Source organism: Acomys minous (assembly GCF_964271855.1).
Source record: "Acomys minous genome assembly, chromosome: 16".
NCBI lineage: Eukaryota > Metazoa > Chordata > Mammalia > Rodentia > Muridae > Acomys > Acomys minous.
Genome location: NC_140498.1, coordinates 75,363,981 through 75,390,642, shown reverse-complemented (window position 1 = coordinate 75,390,642; position 26,662 = coordinate 75,363,981). Strand labels below are relative to the sequence as shown.

The 26,662-nt window shown below is 54.1% G+C and overlaps 1 protein-coding gene across 2 annotated transcripts in view; it reads right to left on the bottom strand.

Moving 5' to 3' along the window:
- Window positions 1-4,182: 4,182 nt before the first annotated feature.
- Window positions 4,183-26,662, bottom strand: part of RCC1L (RCC1 like) — a 36,151-nt gene continuing 13,671 nt past the window's right edge. The window contains exons 8-11 of one of the 2 annotated variants that reach the window (XM_084763632.1): window positions 24,540-24,627; window positions 22,471-22,644; window positions 20,702-20,787; window positions 4,183-5,149 (exon numbers count right to left, since the gene is read on the bottom strand). In XM_084763632.1, coding sequence (XP_084619758.1) covers window positions 5,072-5,149; window positions 20,702-20,787; window positions 22,471-22,644; window positions 24,540-24,627 — 426 coding nt within the window. In that variant the 3' untranslated portion in view covers window positions 4,183-5,071. The remainder of the gene's footprint in view (window positions 5,150-20,701; window positions 20,788-22,470; window positions 22,645-24,539; window positions 24,628-26,662) is intronic. The other variant, XM_084763633.1, reaches the window with a different exon arrangement.

Sequence of the window (26,662 nt, the reverse complement as noted above, 5' to 3'; positions counted from 1 at the left end):
AGGCAGAGGCAGGTGAATCTCTGTGAGTTCGAGGCCAGCCTAGTCTACATAGTGAGTCCAGGACAGCCAAGGCTACACAGAGAGACCCTGTCTCAAAACACAAAACAAAAAAACCTGGGTTCAATTTCCCAGCATGCACATGGCAGCTCACAACCATCCGTGACTCCAGTCCTTGGGAATCCAATGACCTCTTCTGGTCTCCGCAGGTACCAGGTACCTGCGTGACACACAGACATACGTGTAGCAAAACACCCATGTGCATAAAATAAAGCTAAAAGGAAGAATGATTTGTCCTACCTCGAAAGTTCCAGGGGGTTCAGCCCATGACCACAAGCCTGAGTGTGGTAGAACGTTACAAGAATTTGTAGGGAAGCGATTGTCATGGCATCCAGGAAGAGGAAACAGGAACGCAGGAAAAGACCAGGGCAAAATATCTTATCTTCAGTGACCTGCTTCCTTCAATCAAGTGCCACTTGTCACCTTTTACCACCTCCCAATAATGCCATCAGATGATGAATTCATCAACCCATAGATCCAGTGATGAGGTCAAAGCCTTCATGAGCTAAATGTTCCTGTACACATTTAGGAACATTGTGTTCTGCCACAGACACAGCCAGGAAATGTGTTTGCAAACCTAGACATCTCTCAATCCACGACATCTGTAACTCCCCGTTCCAGGAGACCTGATGCCCTCTTCTGGCCTCTGCAGGTACTGCATACATGTGGTGCACATAAATACATGCAGACAAAATTCTCATGCACATAAAAATCTTTTTTAAAAAAATCTAAAAACAAGCCGGGTGTGGTGGCGCATACCTTTAATCCCATCACTCAGGAGGCAGAGGCAGGTGGATCACTGTGAGTTCGAGGCCAGCCTGGTCTACAAAGTGAGTCCAGGACAGCCAAGGCTAGAAACCCTGTCTCGAAAAACCAAAAGAAAAAAAATCTAAAAACATTAAGGAGGTGCTGGAGAGATAGCTTAGTGGTTTAGGAGCTCTGTCTGCTCTTGGAAAGGTCCTGAGTTCAATTCCCAGCAACCACATGGTGGCTCACAACCACCTATACTGAGATCTGGTGCCCTCTTCTGGCATGCAAGCTCACATGCAGGCAGAACACTGTATAAATAATAAATAAATAAATCTTTTTTTTTTTTTAAACCTTAAGAAAGGGCTGGAAAGATGGTTTAGCCATTGGAGAGCCCTTCTTGCAGATGAGACAAGTTCAGCTCCTGGTACAGCTCGCTGTAACTCTGATTCCAGGGGATCTTACGCCACCTACTGGCTCCGGTGGCCATTACACAGAGATGGTGCACAGACATGTACATAGAGGACACCTGAGAGGAGGCAAGCGGCTTGCTTCGCCCAGGGGATCATTCACCTGCTCACTAAAGAGGACAGAGCTCATACACAAAGCTTTGACTGGAACAAAATGAGGGACCAAGATAATGGCTTAGCAGGGTTTCCAGGTACCAGATGCTGGGGGGGTGGGGGAGTGTTAAGGACCAAAGAGACAAACACCCAAACCCACTGATGTACCCCAGGCTGGCCTAAAACTGGAGGTGTAGCCAAGGATGACCTTGAGCTTCTGATCCTCCTGCCCCCAAACCACTGCTCGGGTTACTGGAATGAGCCACGTTTTGTTTATGAAATGCTGTGAATCAGATCCAGGGCTCAGGGCTTCTCCAGTGCTAACCAAGGACTCTCCCAGAACTATGCCCCTGGCCTCTTTGTTTTTCTGAGGACTTTTAAAATTAAAACCATTTTTAGTCCTATGCATATGGTGATGCAAGTATGCTTTGGGAAGCCTGAAGAGGGGGTTCGGACCCCCTGGAGCTGAAGTGAACAGACATTTGTGAACTCCCTGGTGTGGGAATTGAACTCAGGTCCTCTGGAGGAACAGCAACTGTTCTTCACCATTAAGCAATCTCTCCAGGTCCTCAACTCTTCTATTTCAAGTTTCACAGTAAACTTTGCTATTGCAAGCCTAAGACTAGCCCTTACAGAATCAGGGGCAGCACCTGCCTGGGGGAGTGGCCCCGTAGCTGCCAGAACAGCCATGCCTTCCATCAGCCAGCTGGTTCCCATGACAGCCTGCTTGTTGACCCCTCAACTTTAGTACCCCCAATTAATCTTTTTTTTTTTATATCTATTTTTGCCAGGCATAGTGGCGCATACCTTTAATCCCAGCATTCGGGAGGCAGAGGCAGGCAGATCTCTGTGCATTCGAGGCCAGCCTGGTCTACAGAGTGAGTCCAGGACAGCCAAAGCTACACAGGGAAGCCATGTAAATAAATAAATAAAAATCTATTTTTATTTTGGTTTCTTATATCTCTTTCTCCCTTCTCCCCAATCCCTTCCAACATCCCAACACCAGGTAGGAATGAAAGGTTCGTGAGGAGAGGGCCCATAGTTTCTCTTAGCTACTTCCTGCTGTTGAGGGGCACTGGGTTCCTTGGGGCAAATCCAGTCTCTATTTCAGGGTATCTCCGACTTCTTCTTGTCAAACTGTATCAGCAGCAACCAGGAGCAGCAGGAGGAGAACACCAGCAGCCTTCTTTTTCAGAGCTCCCCCACCCGCTCCCGCTCCCCCACCCCCACCCCCACCCCCACCCCCACCCCCACCCGAGTCTCTCTCAAGGTCTGGCATTTATTCCCATTGGCAAAGGCCACACCCCTGCGGGAGGTAGTTCCCAGCTGACAACCATCACGCGCCCTCTCAGGAGGCAGTTATCAGCTGTGGACAAACGGGAGCAGCCCCCATGTCCCACACCTGGGATTAAACACAAAAACATGTTTACATATAAACCAAACCTTCCTTAACAGTCCAGGGCAAGGTGGCATTTTTCTGGGAGACTGGACTTTTTTTTTTTTTTTTTAAGATTTATTTATTATGTCTGCATGTATACCTGCCAGAAGAGGACATCAGATCTCATTATAGATGGTTGTGAGCCACCATGTGGTTGCTGGGAGTTGAACTCGTGACGTCTGGAAGCACAGCCAGTGCTCTTAACCTCTGAGCCATTGCTCCAGCCCAAGACTGAACTTTTGTAAAAGAGATGGGGCCTGGACAACAGAAGTAGGTCACTGGGGGTGTGGTCCTTTGAAGGTGATAATCCAGCCTCGAGTGTCTGTTGCCCTCTGCTTCCAGTTCTGCCATGATGTGAGAAGCCTCTACCTCCAGCTCATGCCACCATGAACTCTACCATGCCAGAACTGGAGCCCCCTTCAACTGAAAGCCCCAAATAAGCCCTTCCTCCTCTTAAGTTGTTACTGTCAGGTATTTTGGGCAAAACTTTGCTTTTCCTCCACAGCCCACATAAGCAGCTACAACACTCTGTCTTTTGTTTATGGTCCGTTTACCTCCTCAAGGATAAGCTGCACAAAGCAGGGATTCTTCTGCTGCCTGTAAGGGGCTCACAAGTCTCTGTAGAGCGAACAAGTAGCAGGTAAGCATGGGAAATCATAATTAGTGGCTCAGGTGCCAGCTATTTTCCCAGCCAAAGAATCTTATCTGTTCAGAAAATACTTTCCAAGGGCTGGGGGAGGGTAAAGTGGCTTGCCTGACAAGCTGACAACCTATGTTCTGTACCCAGAGCTCCTGGTGTCCTGGGCCTGTAAGCCTGGTACTGGGAAAGAGAAACAAAAGAGGGCCTGGGCCTCTCTGGCCAGCTTTTCCTAGCCTTCTAGGAAAATTCCAGAATGGGGGAGATCCTGTGTCCAAAGATCAAAGTGGAGCTTGGGTGTGCTGAAGCACGCGTTTGGTCCCAGCACTCTGGATGCAAAGGCAAGAGACCTCTGTGAGTTCAAGGCCTGCCTGGGCCACAAAGTGATACCCCCATCTACCCCACCTCAATAAGATAGACGCACCTGACGAACAAGGACACTTTACCCTGCGCTCTGCCTCTGTCCTCCACATGAACGTGAGCTCTCTCTCCCTCTCTCTCTCTGTCTCTCTGTCTCTGTCTCTCTGTGTCTGTCTGTCTGTCTGTCTGTCTGTCTCTCTCTCTCTCTCTCTGTCTCTCTCTCTCTCTCTCTCTCTCTCTCTCTCACACACACACACACACACACACACACACACACACACCACCACATACCAGGTGGGACTGCCTTCTAAAGTATTTCCCACTGATTTCTATTTGCTACCTTTATGGTCTCAAAACGATCGAGTAAAACTTCACAAGACTTCCATTCTGAAAAAAGGCAGAAAATAGACTTTATTCCAAAAGACCTTTTCAAACTCTGTTCTGGAAGGAAAAGACAAGCCTTCTTAAAAACAAATATTTTCCCAGTTTGTGAGGCTTCCCACTCCAAGGCTGGCCCTCCAGCCAAGATTACCCAGCCCTCAGCCTACAAGCATCTGGCCTGCAGCTTCTTTCTTCAGAGGCTTCTGGACTGTTGAAAGCAAGGCAGTGAGGAAGTTCCAAAGCTGGGACACTGTAGGCTCATGGGGAAGGCTGGCTCACACTGGCCACTCCAGGAAGTCTCAAGCCAAGGCATTCTGGGCTCCTGGTCTGTGTCCTTCCGAGGAATTTGTGGGGTGGCAGCTGAACGGAGAGGCCGTAGTTGAAGTCAGCTGGTTCTCTTGCTGAGCTGGGGCCAGCCAGAGGCTGTTGTGGTCTGTTGTGACCGGACAAGAAGTTTCTTTGAGGGCCTTGTCATGTCTCCAATCTCTTAATGTTGTATGTGTCATGAACAGTGAACTTCCCCAAAGAATGGGGTCTCAGGCAAGACACATCCCCAGATCCCACCATGTGTTACCTACAAAGGGAACTGGGCAGGCCATCGGAGGTCCTTGTGCCTGGTACTCCTCAGGAGCATGCCAAGCCAACAGTAGCCATCCTGGGCTGAGTTCAGCAGGCAGGAGCCTCGGCGCGGGAAGAGCCTTGTCCACACACTGCTAGTATAAAGTCCCCACTGAGGACACAGAGCAAGCATCCTGCTCCACAACGGCCCTGGCCCTCTCCCAGTACCCTCAGAAGCTCTGCTGGTGCCCACACCCTGCCTCTGCCAAGCTGTTGCTGCGGGTATAGCTCAGAGGCTGGGGCCAGCCTGGGACAGGTCCAGGAGGAGGTTCAGATGAATGACTTGGCCAGAGTCACCATGTGATCCACACCACATGCCATGTCCACTGGCTCTCCGGGCAATGTCACCTGGAAAACAAGCCCCAAGACACAATGAGGGGAAGGACAGGTAGGCTCTGGAGCCAGGGAGGGGGTTAGGAGGGGGACAACGACTCATGTAGCCCAGGCTAGCCTCCAACTTCCTGTGTAGCTGAAGCTGACCATGAACTGATCGTCCGGCCTCCACCTCCCAAGTTCTGAGTTGACACACTATTTAGCACCACACCTGCTTTACGTGGTACTGGGACAGATCCTAGGGCTTTGTACACATTAGGCAAGCACTCTACCAAGTGAACCTCACCCTCAGGCCCACCTCTTAGCAGGTTCTTTGCCTTCTGAGAGTGTGGCTGTATGTCCTAGAAACAGGGTGCCCACAGTAATCCACAGCTCACCGGTCCTATCAGGGGCGTCACCTGTAGTAGCCACCCTAGAGAGGTACCCCTCTGGAAGGACACAGATGCTCCAGTGCCAGTCTGTGAGCATGGCTTCCACATTTCCTGCCTGGAGGCTGAGTGTTCCAAGACCTTCGCAGAGTGTGGGAGGGGTCACCAAGTACTTCCTTAGAGCTCAGAGAAAGCCACTGCCTGGTGGGTCTAGTGTGAACAGGCCACGCTGGCTCAGTGACTTCAGTCACTTTACCTGTCAGTCCCGCTGCACCCACAGGCTGGATCCCTGGATGCCCCCACCATGGCCACACAAGAGGCAGTTTCTGCTCCATCTCAGAAGACGTTAGGGCCTCCTCTGCAGTCCTAGCCGTGCTGCCTGTCTGGGCCAATCTTTTTACCGGGAAGACCTAGCTCTCAGTGCAGCAAGAGGCCACGATCCTTCCCACCCTAAGCACTGGAGTCTGCCTCCAGAGGACCCCGCCATGGCCATCCCGGACTGTCCCAGGTGTACTCCAGCCTTTTCTTTAATTATTACACTCCTGTGTGTGCACTCCAGGTCAGAGAACAACCTTCAGGCTGGTCCCTCCCTCCACCTTGTGGACACTGGTATAAACTCAGGTAGTCGGGCTTGGTGTCAAGTGCCTCTACCCAGTGGGCCTCACAGGCTTTATGTTTATTTTTTTATTTTTCTTTTCTTTCTTTTTTTGTGTGTATGTGGTATGTAAATATGTGTGTAAAGGTACTGTGTATGGTGTGTATGCTGGCTAGTTTTATGTCAACTTGACACAGCTAGAGTCAGAGAGGAAGAAACCTCAGTTGAGAGAATGCCTCTGCAATATCGGCTGTAGGCAAGCCTGTAGGATATTTTCCTAATTAGTGATTGATGGGGAAGGGGGCCCAGACCACTGTGGGTGGGGCCAACCCTGAGCTGGTGGTCCTGGGTTCTATAAGAAAGCAGGCTGAGCAAGCCATGAGAAGGAAGCCATGAGGAGCAGGCCTGTGAGCTGCACCCCGCCATGGCCTCTGCATCAGCTCCTGCCTCAGGATCCCTGCCCTGCTCGAGTTCCTGTCATGACATCCTTTGATGATGAACTGTGACGTGGAAGCGTAAGCCAAATAAAAAGAAACCCTTTCCTCCCCAGGTCACTCTGTTCAGTGTTCTGTCACAGCAGTAGGAACCCTGGGACAGTGTATGTGTGGGATGCGGTATGAGGGGTGTATGTGTATGTGTATAGTGTACGTGTGTGTGTTTGTATGGAATATATGTGGATATTGCATGTGGGGGTATGTGGAGAATGTAGTAATATGTGTACGTGTGTCTGTGTAGTCTATCTGGGGTAGGTGTAGGATGTGTAATGTGTATGTGTGTATACGGGGTGGGGGTGGGGTGAATGGTGTATGCATGGTGGTGTGTGTGTATGGCATGTATGTGTTATTGGGGAGCATGTGTAGTGTGTATGTATCTGTGGTATGTGGGGGGTATGTAGTGTGTGTAATGTATATGTGTATATGTGTGCTGTGTGGTCAAAGGTGTGTGTGTGAATTGCAGTGTGTAATATGTATGTGTGTTGTGCAACTTGTGTGTATGTGTGTGGTGTGTATGTGTGTGTGTTAACTGTGGAAACCAGTGATGGATGTCAGGCATCTTCATCTAGCACTCTCCACCTTATTATATGAAGCAAGATCTCTCACTGAACCTAGAGATTATGACTTCAGATACAATGGCTAACCAGCAAGCATCGGAGACCTGGCTGCTGCACTCCCGCGGGCACTGGGCTACAGCGCGCACTGTCTCCTGCGGGCACTGACTACAGCGCACACTGTCTCCTGCGGGCACTGGCTACAGCGCACACTGTCTCCTGCACGCACTGGGCTACAACGCACACTGTCTCCTGCGGGCACTGGGCTACAGCGCACACTGTCTCCTGCGGGCACTGGGCTACAACGCACACTGTCTCCTGCGGGCACTGGGCTACAGCGCACACTGTCTCCTGCGGGCAATGGGCTACAGCACACACTGTCTCCTCCACACACTGGGCTACAGCGCACACTGTCTCATGCGGGCACTGGCTACAGCGCACACTATCTCCTGCGGGCACTGGCTACAGCACACACTGTCTCCTGCGGGCCCAGGGTACAGCGCACACTGTCTCCTGCACAAACTGGGCTACAGCGCACACTGTCACCTGCGGGCACTGGCTACAGCGCACACTGTCTCCTGCGGGCAGTGGGTACAGCGCACACTGTCTCCTGCGGGCACTGGGCTACAGCACACACTGTCTCCTGCACACACTGGGCTACAGCGCACACTGTCTCCTGCGGGCACTGGGCTACAGCGCACACTGTCTCCTGCGGGCACTGGCTACAGCGCACACTGTCTCCTGCAGGCACTGGCTACAGCGCACACTGTCTCCTGCGGGCACTGGCTACAGCGCACACTGTCTCCTGCACACACTGGGCTAAAGCGCACACTGTCTCCTGCGGGCACTGGCCACAGCGCACACTGTCTCCTGCACACACTGGGCTACAGCACACACTGTCTCCTGTGGGCACTGGCTACAGCGCACACTGTCTCCTGCACACACTGGGCTACAGCACACACTGTCTCCTGCGGGCACTGGGCTACAGCACACACTGTCTCCTGCACACACTGGGCTACAGCACACACTGTCTCCTGCGGGCACTGGGCTACAGTGCACACTGTCTCCTGCGGGCACTGGGCTACAGCGCACACTGTCTCCTGCGGGCACTGGGTACAGCGCACACTGTCTCCTGCACACACTGGGCTACAGCGCACACTGTCTCCTGCGGGCACAGGGTACAGCACACACTGTCTCCTGCACACACTGGGCTACAGCGCACACTGTCTCCTGCGGGCACTGGGCTACAGCACACACTGTCTCCTCCACACACTGGGCTACAGCGCACACTGTCTCATGCGGGCACTGGCTACAGCGCACACTATCTCCTGCGGGCACTGGCTACAGCACACACTGTCTACTGCGGGCACTGGCTACAGCGCACACTGTCTCCTGTGGGCACTGGGTTACAGCGCACACTGTCTCCTGCGGGCCCAGGGTACAGCACACACTGTCTCCTGCACACACTGGGCTACAGTGCACACTGTCTCCTGCGGGCACTGGGCTACAGCACACACTGTCTCCTGCACACACTGGGCTACAGCGCACACTGTCTCATGCGGGCACTGGCTACAGCGCACACTGTCTCCTGCGGGCACTGGCTACAGCACACACTGTCTCCTGCGGGCACTGGGCTACAGCACACACTGTCTCCTGCACACACTGGGCTACAGCACACACTGTCTCCTGCGGGCACTGGCTACAGCACACACTGTCTCCTGCACACACTGGGCTACAGCGCACACTGTCTCCTGCACACACTGGGTACAGCACACACTGTCTCCTGCGGGCAATGGGTACAGCACACACTGTCTCCTGTGGACACTGGGTACAGCACACACTGTCTCCTGCGGGCACACGCTACAGCACACACTGTCTCCTGCACACTCGGCTACAGCACACACTGTCTCCCGCACACACTGGGCTACAGCACACACTGTCTCCTGCACACACGGCTACAGCACACACTGTCTCCTGCGGGCACTGGCTACAGCACACACTGTCTCCTGTGGGCACTGGCTACAGCACACACTGTCTCCTGCACACACTGGGCTACAGCGCACACTGTCTCCTGCACACACTGGGCTACAGCACACACTGTCTCCTGCGGGCACTGGCTACAGCACACACTGTCTCCTGCACACACTGGGCTACAGCGCACACTGTCTCCTGCACACACTGGGTACAGCACACACTGTCTCCTGCGGGCCCAGGGTACAGCACACACTGTCTCCTGTGGACACTGGGCTACAGTGCACACTGTCTCCTGCACGCACTGTGCTACAGCACACACTGTCTCCTGCGGGCACTGGGCTACAGCGCACACTGTCTCCTGCACACACTGGGCTACAGCACACACTGTCTCCTGCACACACGGCTACAGCACACACTGTCTCCTGCGGGCACTGGCTACAGCACACACTGTCTCCTGTGGGCACTGGCTACAGCACACACTGTCTCCTGCACACACTGGGCTACAGCGCACACTGTCTCCTGCACACACTGGGCTACAGCACACACTGTCTCCTGCACACACTGGGCTACAGCGCACACTGTCTCCTGCGGGCACTGGCTACAGCGCACACTGTCTCCTGCACACACGGGGCTACAGCGCACACTGTCTCCTGCGGGCACTGGGCTACAGCGCACACTGTCTCCTGCACACACTGGGCTACAGCGCACACTGTCTCCTGCACACACTGGGCTACAGCGCACACTGTCTCATGCGGGCCCAGGGTACAGCACACACTGTCTCCTGCACACACTGGGCTACAGCGCACACTGTCTTCTGCGGGCACTGGGCTATAGCACACACTGTCTCCTGCACACACTGGGCTACAGCGCACACTGTCTCATGCGGGCACTGGCTACAGCGCACACTATCTCCTGCGGGCACTGGCTACAGCGCACACTGTCTCCTGCACACACTGGGCTACAGCACACACTGTCTCCTGCGGGCACTGGCTACAGCGCACACTGTCTCCTGCGGGCACTGGCTACAGCGCACACTGTCTCCTGCACGCACTGGGCTTCAGCACACACTGTCTCCTGCGGGCACTGGGCTATAGCACACACTGTCTCCTGCACACACTGGGCTACAGCGCACTGTCTCCTGCGGGCACTGGCTACAGCGCACACTGTCTCCTGCGGGCACTGGGTTACAGCGCACACTGTCTCCTGCGGGCCCAGGGTACAGCACACACTGTCTCCTGCACACACTGGGCTACAGTGCACACTGTCTCCTGTGGGCACTGGGCTACAGCACACACTGTCTCCTCCACACACTGGGCTACAGCGCACACTGTCTCATGCGGGCACTGGCTACAGCGCACACTATCTCCTGCGGGCACTGGCTACAGCACACACTGTCTCCTGCACACACTGGGCTATAGCACACACTGTCTCCTGCGGGCATTGGGTACAGCGCACACTGTCTCCTGCACACACTGGGCTACAGCGCACACTGTCTCCTGCGGGCACAGGGTACAGCACACACTGTCTCCTGCACACACTGGGCTACAGCGCACACTGTCTCCTGCGGGCACTGGGTACAGCACACACTGTCTCCTGCACACACTGGGCTACAGCACACACTGTCTCCTGTGGGCACTGGGCTACAGCACACACTGTCTCCTGCACACACTGGGCTACAGCGCACACTGTCTCCTGCGGGCACTGGCTACAGCGCACACTGTCTCCTGGGGGCACTGGCTACAGCGCACACTGTCTCCTGCACACATTGGGCTACAGCACACACTGTCTCCTGCGGGCACTGGGCTACAGCACACACTGTCTCCTGCACACACTGGGCTACAGCACACACTGTCTCCTGCGGGCACTGGGCTACAGCGCACACTGTCTCCTGCGGGCACTGGCTACAGCACACACTGTCTCCTGCACACACTGGGCTACAGCGCACACTGTCTCCTGCACACACTGGGTACAGCACACACTGTCTCCTGCGGGCAATGGGTACAGCACACACTGTCTCCTGTGGACACTGGGTACAGCACACACTGTCTCCTGCGGGCACTCGCTACAGCACACACTGTCTCCTGCGGGCACTGGGCTACAGTGCACACTGTCTCCTGCACGCACTGTGCTACAGCACACACTGTCTCCTGCGGGCACTGGGCTACAGCGCACACTGTCTCCTGCACACACTGGGCTACAGCACACACTGTCTCCTGCACACACGGCTACAGCACACACTGTCTCCTGCGGGCACTGGCTACAGCACACACTGTCTCCTGTGGGCACTGGCTACAGCACACACTGTCTCCTGCACACACTGGGCTACAGCGCACACTTTCTCCTGCACACACTGGGCTACAGCACACACTGTCTCCTGCACACACGGCTACAGCACACACTGTCTCTTGCGGGCACTGGGCTACAGCACACACTGTCTCCTGCACGCACTGGGCTACAGCGCACACTGTCTCCTGCACACACTGGGCTACAGCACACACTGTCTCCTGCACACATGGCTACAGCACACACTGTCTCCTGCAGGCACTGGCTACAGCACACACTGTCTCCTGCACACACTGGGCTACAGCGCACACTGTCTCCTGCACACACTGGGCTACAGCGCACACTGTCTCCTGCGGGCAATGGGTACAGCACACACTGTCTCCTGTGGGCACTGGGTACAGCACACACTGTCTCCTGCGGGCACTGGCTACAGCACACACTGTCTCCTGCACACTCGGCTACAGCACACACTGTCTCCTGCACACACTGGGCTACAGCGCACACTGTCTCCTGCGGGCACTGGGCTACAGCACACACTGTCTCCTGCGGGCACTGGCTACAGCACACACTGTCTCCTGCGGGCACTGGGCTACAGCACACACTGTCTCCTGCGGGCACTGGCTACAGCACACACTGTCTCCTGCGGGCACTGGCTACAGCGCACACTGTCTCCTGCACACACGGGGCTACAGCGCACACTGTCTCCTGCGGGCACTGGGCTACAGCGCACACTGTCTCCTGCACACACTGGGCTACAGCGCACACTGTCTCCTGCACACACTGGGCTACAGCGCACACTGTCTCATGCGGGCCCAGGGTACAGCACACACTGTCTCCTGCACACACTGGGCTACAGCGCACACTGTCTTCTGCGGGCACTGGGCTATAGCACACACTGTCTCCTGCACACACTGGGCTACAGCGCACACTGTCTCATGCGGGCACTGGCTACAGCGCACACTATCTCCTGCGGGCACTGGCTACAGCGCACACTGTCTCCTGCACACACTGGGCTACAGCACACACTGTCTCCTGCGGGCACTGGCTACAGCGCACACTGTCTCCTGCGGGCACTGGCTACAGCGCACACTGTCTCCTGCACGCACTGGGCTTCAGCACACACTGTCTCCTGCGGGCACTGGGCTATAGCACACACTGTCTCCTGCACACACTGGGCTACAGCGCACTGTCTCCTGCGGGCACTGGCTACAGCGCACACTGTCTCCTGCGGGCACTGGGTTACAGCGCACACTGTCTCCTGCGGGCCCAGGGTACAGCACACACTGTCTCCTGCACACACTGGGCTACAGTGCACACTGTCTCCTGTGGGCACTGGGCTACAGCACACACTGTCTCCTCCACACACTGGGCTACAGCGCACACTGTCTCATGCGGGCACTGGCTACAGCGCACACTATCTCCTGCGGGCACTGGCTACAGCACACACTGTCTCCTGCACACACTGGGCTACAGCACACACTGTCTCCTGCGGGCATTGGGTACAGCGCACACTGTCTCCTGCACACACTGGGCTACAGCGCACACTGTCTCCTGCGGGCACAGGGTACAGCACACACTGTCTCCTGCACACACTGGGCTACAGCGCACACTGTCTCCTGCGGGCACTGGGTACAGCACACACTGTCTCCTGCACACACTGGGCTACAGCACACACTGTCTCCTGTGGGCACTGGGCTACAGCACACACTGTCTCCTGCACACACTGGGCTACAGCGCACACTGTCTCCTGCGGGCACTGGCTACAGCGCACACTGTCTCCTGGGGGCACTGGCTACAGCGCACACTGTCTCCTGCACACATTGGGCTACAGCACACACTGTCTCCTGCGGGCACTGGGCTACAGCACACACTGTCTCCTGCACACACTGGGCTACAGCACACACTGTCTCCTGCGGGCACTGGGCTACAGCGCACACTGTCTCCTGCGGGCACTGGCTACAGCACACACTGTCTCCTGCACACACTGGGCTACAGCGCACACTGTCTCCTGCACACACTGGGTACAGCACACACTGTCTCCTGCGGGCAATGGGTACAGCACACACTGTCTCCTGTGGACACTGGGTACAGCACACACTGTCTCCTGCGGGCACTCGCTACAGCACACACTGTCTCCTGCGGGCACTGGGCTACAGTGCACACTGTCTCCTGCACGCACTGTGCTACAGCACACACTGTCTCCTGCGGGCACTGGGCTACAGCGCACACTGTCTCCTGCACACACTGGGCTACAGCACACACTGTCTCCTGCACACACGGCTACAGCACACACTGTCTCCTGCGGGCACTGGCTACAGCACACACTGTCTCCTGTGGGCACTGGCTACAGCACACACTGTCTCCTGCACACACTGGGCTACAGCGCACACTTTCTCCTGCACACACTGGGCTACAGCACACACTGTCTCCTGCACACACGGCTACAGCACACACTGTCTCTTGCGGGCACTGGGCTACAGCACACACTGTCTCCTGCACGCACTGGGCTACAGCGCACACTGTCTCCTGCACACACTGGGCTACAGCACACACTGTCTCCTGCACACATGGCTACAGCACACACTGTCTCCTGCAGGCACTGGCTACAGCACACACTGTCTCCTGCACACACTGGGCTACAGCGCACACTGTCTCCTGCACACACTGGGCTACAGCGCACACTGTCTCCTGCGGGCAATGGGTACAGCACACACTGTCTCCTGTGGGCACTGGGTACAGCACACACTGTCTCCTGCGGGCACTGGCTACAGCACACACTGTCTCCTGCACACTCGGCTACAGCACACACTGTCTCCTGCACACACTGGGCTACAGCGCACACTGTCTCCTGCGGGCACTGGGCTATGGCACACACTGTCTCCTGCACACACTGGGCTACAGCACACACTGTCTCCTGCGGGCACTGGGCTACAGCGCACACTGTCTCCTGCACACACTGGGCTACAGCACACACTGTCTCCTGCACACACTGCGCTACAGCGCACACTGTCTCCTGTTGGCACTGGGTACAGCGCACACTGTCTCCTGCACACACTGGGCTACAGCGCACGCTGTCTCCTGCACACACTGGGCTATAGCACACACTGTCTCCTGCATACACTGGGCTACAGTGCACACTGTCTCCTGCACACACTGGGCTACAGTGCACACTGTCTCCTGCGGGCACTGTGCTACAGTGCACACTGTCTCCTGCATACAGTGGGCTACAGTGCACACTGTCTCCCGCACACACTGGGCTACAGTGCACACTGTCTCCTGCATACACTGGGCTACATCGCACACTGTCTCCAGTCCTGCACACACTGGGCTACAGTGCACACTATCTCCACTCCTGTGGGCACTGGGCTACAGCGCACACTGTCTCCACTCCTGCACACACTGGGCTACAGCGCACACTGTCTCCACTCCTGCGGGCACTGGGCTACAGCGCACACTGTCTCCACTCCTGCACACACTGGGCTACAGCGCACACTGTCTCCACTCCTGCGGGCACTGGGCTACAGCGCACACTGTCTCCACTCCTGCACACACTGGGCTACAGTGCACACTGTCTCCACTCCTGTGGGCACTGGGCTACAGCGCACACTGTCTCCACTCCTGCACACACTGGGCTACAGCGCACACTGTCTCCACTCCTGCGGGCACTGGGCTACAGCGCACACTGTCTCCACTCCTGCACACACTGGGCTACAGCGCACACTGTCTCCACTCCTGTACACACTGGGCTACAGCGCACACTGTCTCTACTCCTGCACACACTGGGCTACAGCGCACACTGTCTCCACTCCTGCGGGCACTGGGCTACAGCGCACACTGTCTCCACTCTTGCACACACTGGGCTACAGCGCACACTGTCTCCACTCCTGCACGCACTGAGCTACAGCGCACACTGTCTCCACTCCTGCACACACTAGGCTACAGGGCACACTGTCTCCATCCTACGGACACTAAGCTATAGACTGCACTGCTGAACATGGCTTCTACATGGGTGCTGAAGGATCCAAACTCGTGCTTACACAGCAAGCACTTTACCTACTGGGCCCTCCTGCCTCTTTGTTTGCTTTTTAGAGACAGGATGTCACTATGAATCCTTAGCTGCCCTGGAACTCACTGTGTAAACCAGGCTGGCCTTGAATTTATAAGTCTGCCTGCTTCTGCTTCCTGAGTGCTAGGATTAAAGGTGTGTGCCACCATACTCTACATTATTTTAGCTTTTCAGACAGGGTCTTACACCGCAGCAACCTCCCAGGCCCCTTGAGATCATCTGTTTACCTTGCCTGGGAAAGCACCTTACAATGACTGTCTGCCGCCAGCCCACTGCACTTAGCACCTATGTACTGCTCCCCAGTTGCTCTGGCCATTAGAGTCTGGGCTGACCTGGAACTTGCAGCTTCCTGAGAGCTAGGTGCAAGCACCATGCCCACTTTCTCTTTTTTGTCACTGTTACTAATATAGTAAACACGCAATGCTACACCACAAAAGGACACTCAATGGAAAACAATGACCGCATGGCTGGGGATGTAGCAGCTCATGGCTAATGCACTTGCCTAGCATGCACGAGGCCCCAGGCTCAGTCTCAAGCCCCCTATAAATCAGACCTGGTGATTCATCCTAGCAAGTGGGAAGTAGAAGCAAATGGACCAATGAGTTTGAGGCCAGCCTGGGCTACATGACTCCCTATCAAAATAAATAAATTACCAGGTGTTAAGTACTTTAATTTATTTTATTTTTTTAAGATAGGTTGTCTCTGTATAGCCCTGGCTGTCCTGGAACTGAGAGAGATTTGCCTGCCTCTGCCTCTGAGTGCTGGGATTAAACCACTGGGTTTAAGTACCTCTTACTAACCCCTCTATGCCCAGTGCTCAACTAAGAACTACTTAAATCAAACCTTATGCCCTCACAGGCTCTCAATGCAGAAGTGCACATGCCAGCCCTGTGCCTCCCTAAGCACACCCCGCATGACCCGGCCTTCAGCCCTTCACCCAGCTGTGGATTCCGGATCAGCTGGCCAGATGCCTATTCAACTGTCCTTCCCCACTGGCTACTGCACAGAAGCTGCGTCCTGGGCAATTTCCTGAGTTTAGGCCCCGAAATGAATGCCTGCAACAGGTGGCCTGGCCTAAAAGCACCAAAGTGACAGGTGCTGACTAAGGAGCTGCACCTCCATTAGGGGCTGCTGACGACAGCAAACAAAAGCAGGAACCACGCCACGCTGTCTCGCTGCCTCCCCAAACAAAAGCGCCTTGGCAAAAGCGGCCACACAGACCACTGAGCAAACAGAAATGGGCCCCAGGTGACAGAGGCAGCACGGAGCTGCAGACAATGCCCCAGGCTGGCCCCAGAACAGCAGTGACCAGCCACCCCATGATGACCTATCCAGGTGGGCTCTTAGCAACCTCCCAGGCCCCTTGAGATCATCTATTTACCTTGCCATGATCATCTGCAGCCAGCCCACTGCACTTAAGCACCTATGTGCTGCTCCCCAGATGTCCCGGCCATTAGAGCCCAACACACAGGAAGCTATTTGGTCTTTGACTGATGGCCAGGACCTGCAGCCAGCAAGGACCTTTGAGACGCCAGTGCCCCCTGGTGTGTCTCTCAGGCCTCTGAAATGACTCCATAGCAAGCCTGTACCTGGTCATGTGGGGATTTTGGTCTCTGGGCCTCAAGCGCCCTATGTATCTGAGGGTAACTTTGAACTTCAAAACCTCCTGCTTCCACTTCTTGCTCCCAAGACTTAGGATTGCAGGTGTGCCCCACCATATCCAGTTTATGTGGTGCTAACGACTGAACCCAGGGCTTCATTCATGCTATATATCTATAGAGAGAGAATGAATAGATTTCACTATATAGTCAGGCTCACCTGATCCTCCTGCCTCAGCCTTCCAAGTGGCTCGGGGTGCAAGTGAAAAGGTGACCTGGTGTGAATCTGGCTTCACCTGTGACTTGTAGGTGTGACCTCATGGGATCCGCCTCAGGCCTCAGAGCTCGCACTACAAGAAGGATGTGGTATGGGGCTCCACAGCACCCTGTGGCTATGGTTTGGATCTCAAGTGTGCCCTGAAGGCCCATGCGTTGAAAGCTTGAATCCCAGCTCAGTGGGAAATGGCAGGGTGGGGCTAGTGAGAGGAGGTGGGCACTGGGGATGCCTTGGACTTCCATTGCTGAGACGAAACACCATGACCGCTAGCAACTTGGTATGCTTCCATGCTGCAGCCCACCACTGTGGAAATCAGGGCAGGAACCTGGAGGCTGTGGAACATGGCTGCTTGCTGGCTTGCCCCTCATGGCTTGTTCAGCCTTCTGTGCACCCAGGACCACCAGCCCAGGTGTGGCATCTCCCACAGTGGGCTGGGTCCTCCCACATCAATCACTAATTTAAAAATTGCCCTATGGGCTTGTCTACACCATCTTATGGAGACAATGTCTCAAAAGAGGTTCCCTCCTGAGCTGGGCGTGGTGGCGCACGCCTTTAATCCCAGCACTCAGGAGGCAGAGGCAGGCAGATCGCTGTGAGTTCGAGGCCAGCCTAGACTACAAAGTGAGTCCAGGACAGTCAAGGCTACACAGAGAAACCCTGTCTCGAAAAAACAAAAAAAACAAACAAAAAAGAGAGGTTCCCTCCTCTCAGATGACTCTAGCTTGTGTCAAGTTGACCAAAACAAAACAAACTAGCAAAACACATCCTGTCCAGCATGGGGAACGTGCCTTTGAAGGTAGTGATGGGAATCCCCTAGTTTCCAGCCTTGGTGAGGTGAGCAGCTTTGAGGTCACCTGTCCCTACTATGTTGTATTGCCCTGCCACAGGCGCTAAGCAATGAAGTTAGCTGACCCCAGCAGAAAGTCCAAGATCAGGAACCAAATTAAACACTGCCTCTGTTTAACTTGGTATCTTGCTACAAGAATGAAAACTAATGGACCTGTCAATCCTCATCCAATCAAAAGGTGACAAAAGGCAGTGCAGTTGCCTGGCAGGAGCCCTTGGGACTGACCAGATGTGTAAGAAGGTGAACAGTAGTCACTAGGGTGGACAAGAGGAAAGCCCATCAGGACGCCCAGGGCCAGCAGGGTTCCACTCCTCTGGATGCATGAGTCAGACCAAGAGGGTGCAAGCTGAGAATAGAGGCATCAGGCTCCAGCAGCCCAGACATGGACTCCTACCCAGCCACTATGCTATGCCAAGTCACCCCAGCAGGTAAGCAGCTGTGATGGTTCACTGTGACTGTCAGCGTAACAGGCTCTAGAACCACCTAGGAGATACCCCTCTGACGTGTCTATAAGGGAGCCCCGAGGCTGGTTTAACTGAGATGGGAAGAACCAGCTTGACTGTGGGCAGCACCATCCCATGGGCTGGGGTCCACATTGAACGGAAAGGAGACAGTGAGCTGAGCAGCTGCACCCATCTCTCTCTGCTTCCTGACTGAGGGTGCCATGTGACCAGCCGCCTCATGTTCCTGCCTCCATGCCTTCTCCGCCACAATGGACTGTGTACCCTCAAACTGTGAGCCAAAATAAAGCCTTTCTCCCTTAAGCTGCTTTGGTCAAAGCAACAAGAAAAGACTAATCCACCCACATTCATAGGTAGGTGACAGGCCTGTGATGGGCTTGTCATTACAAGACCCAGCTACTTCCACTATTTTCCAAGCCCACACTCAGAAAGAAAAAAGAACAAGCAGCAGGGGTGAGTGGTTGTGAGGGGGTGCTGGCTCCTGCCGTTCTCAATGCCTAAGTTGTTGTTCACTGCCACTGCCTGGCGTGGTAGCATCTACAGCCTGGGGAGGCACACAGGAAGACCACTGTGGGAGCAATCCCATACACAATACTTCTCTCTGAGAGAAGTGGCCAGCCGGGGGCAGCGGCGCACACCTTTAATCTGAGCACTCGAGAGGCAAAGGCAGGTGGATCTCTGTGAATTTGAGGGTCGGCCTGGTCTACAGAGCGAGTTCTAGGCCAGCCAGGGCAACACAGGGAGATCTTGTCTCAAATAAATAAATAAGTATCCACTTTCAACTCAGAATCCTCCAGCCTCCATGAACAGCTTGGTCTGCTGAGCTGAGTTCAATTCCTAGAACCCACATAAAGATTAAAGGAGGGAACCAATGACACAAAGTGGTTCTCTGACCTCCACATGTGCAACATGGTACATATGTGCACTGCCCAAGACCCCCACACATGACAAAGAGATCCATAAGAGCCAGGCAGTGGTGGTGCACACCTTTAGTCCCAGCACTTAGAAAGCAGAGGTAGCCAGATCCCTGTGAGTTCAAGGACAACCTAGTCTTCAGAGTGGGTTCGAGGACAGCCAGGGCTATAGAGACCTGTCTCCAAAAGAGGGGAGTGGGAGGGGGCCCAAATATAGACAAAGTAACTAAAATTTGTGTGTGTGTGTGTGTGTGTGTGTGTGTGTGTGTGTGTGTAGCTAAGAGTAAGTCATATGACTGCAGTGACTACAGACACGGGAGGAGTAGGATCTCCCAGAGCTGGAGTTACAGGCAAGTGTGATCCACCTGATGTAGGTGCTGGGAACCCACCCAGGTCCTCTGAGGACAGCAAGGACCCTTACCTGCTGAGCCAGCGCTCTTTTTCTTTCTTTCTTTTTGTGTTTTTGTTTTGTTTTGTTTTGTTTGGGGGGGGGAAGTCTTATTTTTTTATTTTTAAGACAGGGTTTTTCTGTGTGTCTCTGGTGCCCTGGAGTTGCTTTGTAGCTTTGTAGTCTACGCTGGCCTTGAACTCACAGCGATCCACTTGCCTCTGCCTCCCAAGTGCTGGGATTACAGGTGTGCACCACCACGTCCGCTGACCGTGAACTTCTGATTCTTCTGCTTCCACTAGTCTAGTGCTGGAATCAAAGGCATGGGCCAGTGCACTAAGCTCATGTGGTGCTGGGGACGGATTCGTGCATGCTGTGCAGCTACTCCACCAAGGGGCCACATCTCTGGCCCACCTGGTAGCACCCTACAGGGACTGCAGCACTGAGGGGGCCGCTCCCTCTACCCTTGCAAGTGGCAGGTGCCTGGGATGCACTGACTGCACAGAGCAGAAAGGCTGAAGGCCCGCACACTTGGAGGCTGGTGCTATGGCAGCCCCTGCCCATCACCTCCACTCAAGCCTCCCTGGAGCCCATCCTAGACCGCGGTACACAGCGAACAGGAGGGCCTGGACCCTGTCTCATATTTGGTTTTGTTTCCCAAAGCCAGCCCATCCCTTGGCACGTCTCCCTCCTTGGCACACCCCCCTCCTTGGCACATCCCCCACGACCCACCGCTGCACGGTCTTACCCTCCATGGGAAGTACTGGTCTTCCAGGCGTCCGATGCCCAGGCACCCTCGGATGTTCTTGCCCCACACGAACAGCTCGCCCTTGTCTGCAAAGGAAGGAAGACAGGGCTTGCTGGAGCTCCCCAAGGAGCAGGCCATCAAGAGGACGGTCTTCCAGGAGCCAGGGACAAGCAGAGCCTAACTTGGTCTCTGAAGTGTTTCTCAGAGAAAATCACCTTAGAGAATGTCCCCATCCCCAGACCAGGTCCAGGCCAGGACCTCTGACACCCAGCCTAGGGACGACAAGGCTTTCTATAGAGCAGGGTCAGGGATCCTGGGCACAGCACACTCTGCTCACTTGATGGCCTGCTACCACCCACAGTGCAGCAGACCCAGCTCTGAGTTTCAGTGTGTGGCTGTGCTCTGTGAGGAGGCACAGAGCAACTGGGTCCCTAACTGCATTGGGTCTATGTCTGTGTGCTGGGCACTGGGGACAGGACAGCAACTGAACAAACATGCTTCCTGTCCTCATGACCTTGACCTAGTAGAAGAGCCAGAAATTAACAAATGGCTAAACTAATAAATACAATGAATACACCTGGGTGAAAGTGCTTTACTGCTGAGCCATGCCTCTCACTGACAAAGTCCAAGCAGACATTCCTCTACTGAACCACCTCCCTAGCCTTTCACTGTGGGATTCTAAGCAGGTGCTCTATTCTCTGGGCTACACTGCCAGCCCCTCCCTGGGGGATTCTAGGCAGGGGCTCTACCACTGAGCGACACCCCAGCCCCTCACTAGGGAATTCTAGGCAGGTGCTTTACTTCTGAGTCACATCTTGAGTCCAAAATTAAAATGACTTTTTTTTTTTCCCAGTTTTAGGGAGACGCTCATTAGAGTCACAAGTGGGAGCTTAAGAGTGAAAATGAACCATGCCATTTGAGTTAGGCATGGAGGTCAGTTACAGGGCAAACTAAAAGTAGCAAAAAAGGCAAATTTAAGCTCTGGTGAGAAGACAAAGTGAAAGTTATACCTTTTGCTCAAGAAGACTTTTGACTGGCTAGGAAGCAGCAAACTCCCTGGGAATCATTATAGTGACATGTGACACAGAGGACTTTAGAGCAGCCGCCCGAACTGAGGCGCGGTGGCGGAACACGAGGAAGGCCAGTGTCCAGATGCTTGTGGCGCACCGTGCTATCCCAAGGCCGCATGAGCCTCCAGCCAGCCTGTGGTCCTCCTACCCCAGGGCCTCGGAGGGTCTGAGTTTTCCTGCCTGTAAAGTGGGCCACTTGCCACCCCACACACCCATTCCTACATCACTCACCCACGCATGGCCCAAACCTCTCCTGGTTTTCAGCAGCGCTCTACCAAACCCTTCTCCCCACCCACCCTGCAACAGGCGCCTCCTGTGAGATCACAGGATAGCGTAAGCCTGACCCCAAACCAAATGCCAGCATGAAAAGAAGGCATGGGTCGTATGATACAAACTAGATTGCCTCTGCTGTGGCCTTCCTCTATGCATCCCATAAAGACATGAATCTGTTGGATGGATGGATGGATGGATGGACGGATGGATGGAGGGAGGGAGGGAGGGAGGGAAGGATAAAGAATGCATGAATAGAAGGATGAACAGAAATGGCTAGATACTATAATGGCAGAATAGAGGGAAAGACAGGCAGAGGGTGGATGAATGGATAGCTCTAGAAGGATACAGCTTGAATGCAGAAGCTGAGAGCTGTCCCAGTTTGAGAAGGGACAGATGGGGGCCTGGCTGCCCAGCAGGGTAACTTACTGGTGAGTGCGGCAAAGTGACTAAGCCCACATCGGATCTGGGAAACCCGGATATCGGGGTTGAAGTCCGTCAGGCCAAAGAGTGTGGGTGGAATCATTTCTGGAAGAGCCGTTTCCAAGAGGTTTGGTCCTTTCCCAAGAATTCCATAGCCCCAGACGAAAACGTGTCCTTCTTCTGTGTTACACCAGAAACAGGGGTTGTGAGTCAGGGGAAGCAGAGCTCTCCCTTGCCGGGGTGGGGGGCTCAGTTGGTAGAACACATGGCTAGCTTGCAGGGAGCCCTTGGTTCTGTCCCCAGGCTGCACAAGCCAACCACGGAAGAAGAATCCTGGCCTCAGGAGGTGGAGGCCTGAGGAGGCTGAGACGCTCAGTGCTGGCAGGTTGATAATGACTCTCCCCTCATTAAATACTAGCCTGAGTAGGGAGGAAGCCAGTCTCAGAGCAGAAACAACCCATTCCTGAGGGCAATGAGGAAAGGGTATCCCATAAAACCCACTGGGCACAGAAAAACCAGACACTTTCCCACCACAGCTCCAAATATCACACTGACCAGAGCACCAGGCCAGACACAAGTCATTCTTAGAAATGAGCCAGTTGCAGTGGCGCACACCTGTAATCCCAGCACTCAGGAGGTAGAGGCAGGTGGATCTCTGTGAGTTCAAGGCCAGCCTGGTAGGCCAGGCATGGTGGCGCACGCCTTTAATCCCAGCACTCGGGAGGCAGAGGCGGGCGGATCGCTGTGAGTTCGAGGCCAGCCTGGACTACAGATAAGAGTCCAGGACAGCCAAGGCTACACAGAGAAAACCCTGTCTCAAAAACAAAGCAAATGCTTTTTAACTTGCTTTTGGGGGAGTACAAGTTTTGGGTTTTGCTTTGGGATGGTTTCCTTGGGTTTTCAGGGTTTTTTGTTTTGTTTGTTAAGATTTATTCTAGCCGGGCGTGGTGGTGCACACCTTTAATCCCAGCATTTGGGAGGCAGAGACAGGTGCATCACTGTGAGTTCGAGGCCAACTTGGTCTGCAAAGTGAGTCCAGGACAGCCAAGGCTACATAGAGAGGCCCTGTCAAAAAAAAAAAAAAAAAGAAAAAGAAAAAGATTTATTGTATGTGTATGAGGTATATGAGTCTTTTAGTCAAATGTGTATCTGAGCATCACATGGGTGTCTGACGTGAGTGTTGGGAGCGAAACCTGGGTCTCTGTAAGAACAAGTGCTCCTAACCACTGAACCATCGCTCCAGCGCCAGGTGTTTTTTGGGGGGCATTTTGGGTTGTTTGCTTGGTTGGTTTTGGTTTGGGTAGCTTTGGCTGTCCTGGACTCACTCTGTAGACCAGACTGGCCCGAAACCCACAGCGATCCGCCTGCCTCTGCCTCCCTGAGTGCAAGGATTAAAGGCGTGTGCCGCCACCACCCAGCTCCAGGTGCTCTGTTTTAAGACACAGTCTTGCTAGGTAGTCAGGCTGGCCCGGAATTTCTAGTCCTCTCCCTCAGCCTCCTCAATACTGGGGATCAGAGGCCTGCACCACAACGGCCAGCTTTCCTTTCTTCCCTTTCCCTTCTCCACTTCCTTCTTCCCTTCTTCCTTCACCCCTTCCCAGTTACTTCCTTTCTTCCTTCCTTCTTTCTGGTACAGGGCTAAGGATCGTCTGGCTCTTCACGCATAAGCGCATTACCCCTGAGCTACCCTGCAGCTCTGGCCATAACAAGTGCAGCACTGCTGACAGGGTGGAGCTCAGTGACACAGCAGGGTTTTCATGCATCAGACCCTGGGCATGGGACTCAGGGGTAGAGCATCTGCCTACAACTCCCCGAGTGTGCATAGGGACCCGGGTCTGATCCCTAGCTCCAGGACCCAGACATTTGCTATAAAATGACCAAGCTCTGTGGTTTCTATACGCCTATATCATGAGCGACTGACCGGCTGGGGATCTCACCTCTACCCTGCAGTCACTGAACTAGTAGTACAACTAGCTGGTCCCACCGCCACCCTCCCCTCTTCAGGGTTCCGTCTACAGTCTGCCCATCTGAACTGCCCAGTGCTTCCCAAAGAGCTGCCGAGAAAAGGCTCTCACCATTCAGTACAGCGCAGCCGGTGCCACCACAAGCCACCTGCTTCACCTTGCCTACTTTGGAGAAAGGCAGGCACCGAGGGACGTTAACCTGTACCAAAGAAAAAAGTGGGCACGGTTAGAAACAACCAGGCAGGAGCAGGAGGAATCCCTGGCCAGTGTCCCAGCTCACTTACTAACCCCACAAGGGTCTCCCAGGCATCTCTCACCAAGCTTCCCAACCAAGGCCGTGGGACGCAGAAGGGAGCCAGAAGGACCCAGTTCCCACGCTTCTGAAAAGCAGATGTCAATCAAACTCAGCTCTTTGTTACATTTGCAATAATCCAAAGCATGGAGGGGATTTCCAGAAGTCTCTAGGAGGCTGACCTGGCATGGGGGAGGGGGACAGCATCACTGTTCCTGAGCTCTGAAGGATAAGTCGGAGGAGCTGGGCAAGGGAAGAAGGGAACATCTTCCAGTGGGAAGAGATGTACCATGGGAACAGGGCAAGCATAGCCCACTCAAAGAGGCCAGAACTGGCCAGGTGTGGTGCCTTTAATCTTAGCACAGGAGGCAGAGGCAGTGAATCTCTGAGTTTGAGGCCAACCAGGCCAACCAGGCCAACCAGGGTTATAAATAAAAGCCATGTCTCCACCCCCGCAGCACTCCCCCACACAAGACAGGATTTCTCTGTGCAGCTCTGGCTATCCAGGAACTCACTTGTTGACCAAACTCAAGAGATCTTCCTGCCTCTGCCGCCCGAGCGCTGTGATTAAAGGTGTGCAACCACCACAGCCCAGCTAAAGCCATGTCTTTAAAAAAAAAAGAGAGAGAGAGAGAGAGAGAGAGAGAGAGAGAGAGAGAGAGAGAATGATATCAACATGGTGGCAAAGACCTTTAAGCCCAGCACTTAAGATGCAGAGGCAGGCAGATTTCTGTGAGTTCAAGGCCAGCCTGGTCAACATAACAAGTTCCAGACCCCTTAGGGCTACATAGTGAGACCTTGTCTCAAAAGAAAAGAAAAAAGAGGAAAAAATGACTTTTAAGAGTGTCTTTTGTGGCCAGCATGGTGGCACACGCCTTTAATCCTGGCACTTGGGAAGCAGAGGCAGGTGAATCTCTGGAACTGTGAGTTCGAGGCCAGCCTGGTCTACAAAGCAAGTCCAGGACAGCCCAGAGCTACACAGGAAACCTTGTCTCGAAGGGAAAAAAAAGTGTCTGTTGCTCTTTCCAGCACCCACATCTGTCAGCTCATAACTGCCTCTAACTCTAGCTCCAGGAATCCGACACTCTGTTACTCTGCTCAGCCTGAGGGCACCTACACTCACATGCACAGACCCACAGACACATACCTCTAAAAAAAAAGAAAGAAAGAAAGAAAGAAAGAAAGAAAGAAAGAAAGAAAGAAAGAAAGAAAATTAGTAGGAAATCCAGGTGACCCAGGACACTGCAAACCACTGCATGGATACAATCCTTCTTACATTTGAATTTGAAATGGCCCCAAAGGATCATGTGTGATATTTGGGGTGTTTGTTGGTTGTTTTTTGGTTTGTTTGTTTGTGTGTGTGTTTTGTGTTTGTTTTGAAACAGAGTCTCTCTCTATAGCTTTGGCTGTTCTGGAACTCACTCTGTAGCCCAGGCTGGCCTTGAACAGGGAGATCCTCCTCTGCCTCCCGAGTGCTGAGATTAGAGGCGTGCATAACCTCATCCCTCACTCAGCTCATGTTTTGAAACTTATTCCCCAGCACGTGGTGTATTGGAACACGGTCCAAGAATGGAGTCACGTGAGGGTTCTGAATGCTTGGGAGAAAACGCCAAGAAAACAAGAGAAGAGGCTTTGTGACCTTCGTGTCTTCAAATCAGACTTGTTCTTGGGATGTTTTTCATGCTCCTCTGGCGTGTAGCGGACGGGAGTGAGTTTACTTCAGCTGTTGTTATTCAGCTGCCTCTACAGAAAAACCATGTTTGCCATGTGCGGCTCGCCCTTGTGACTGGACACCTTACTCGGGTGATTCTTCTTAGCCCTCAGAGTACAAACTGCCTGATGCTACGAATAGACTCGGCTATTGCATGAGACTTTAGCCCGACTCATTTATCGGCTGCGTTGTCCCAGGTTTACTGCCAACTAGAGCGGTAAACAGTGGTGC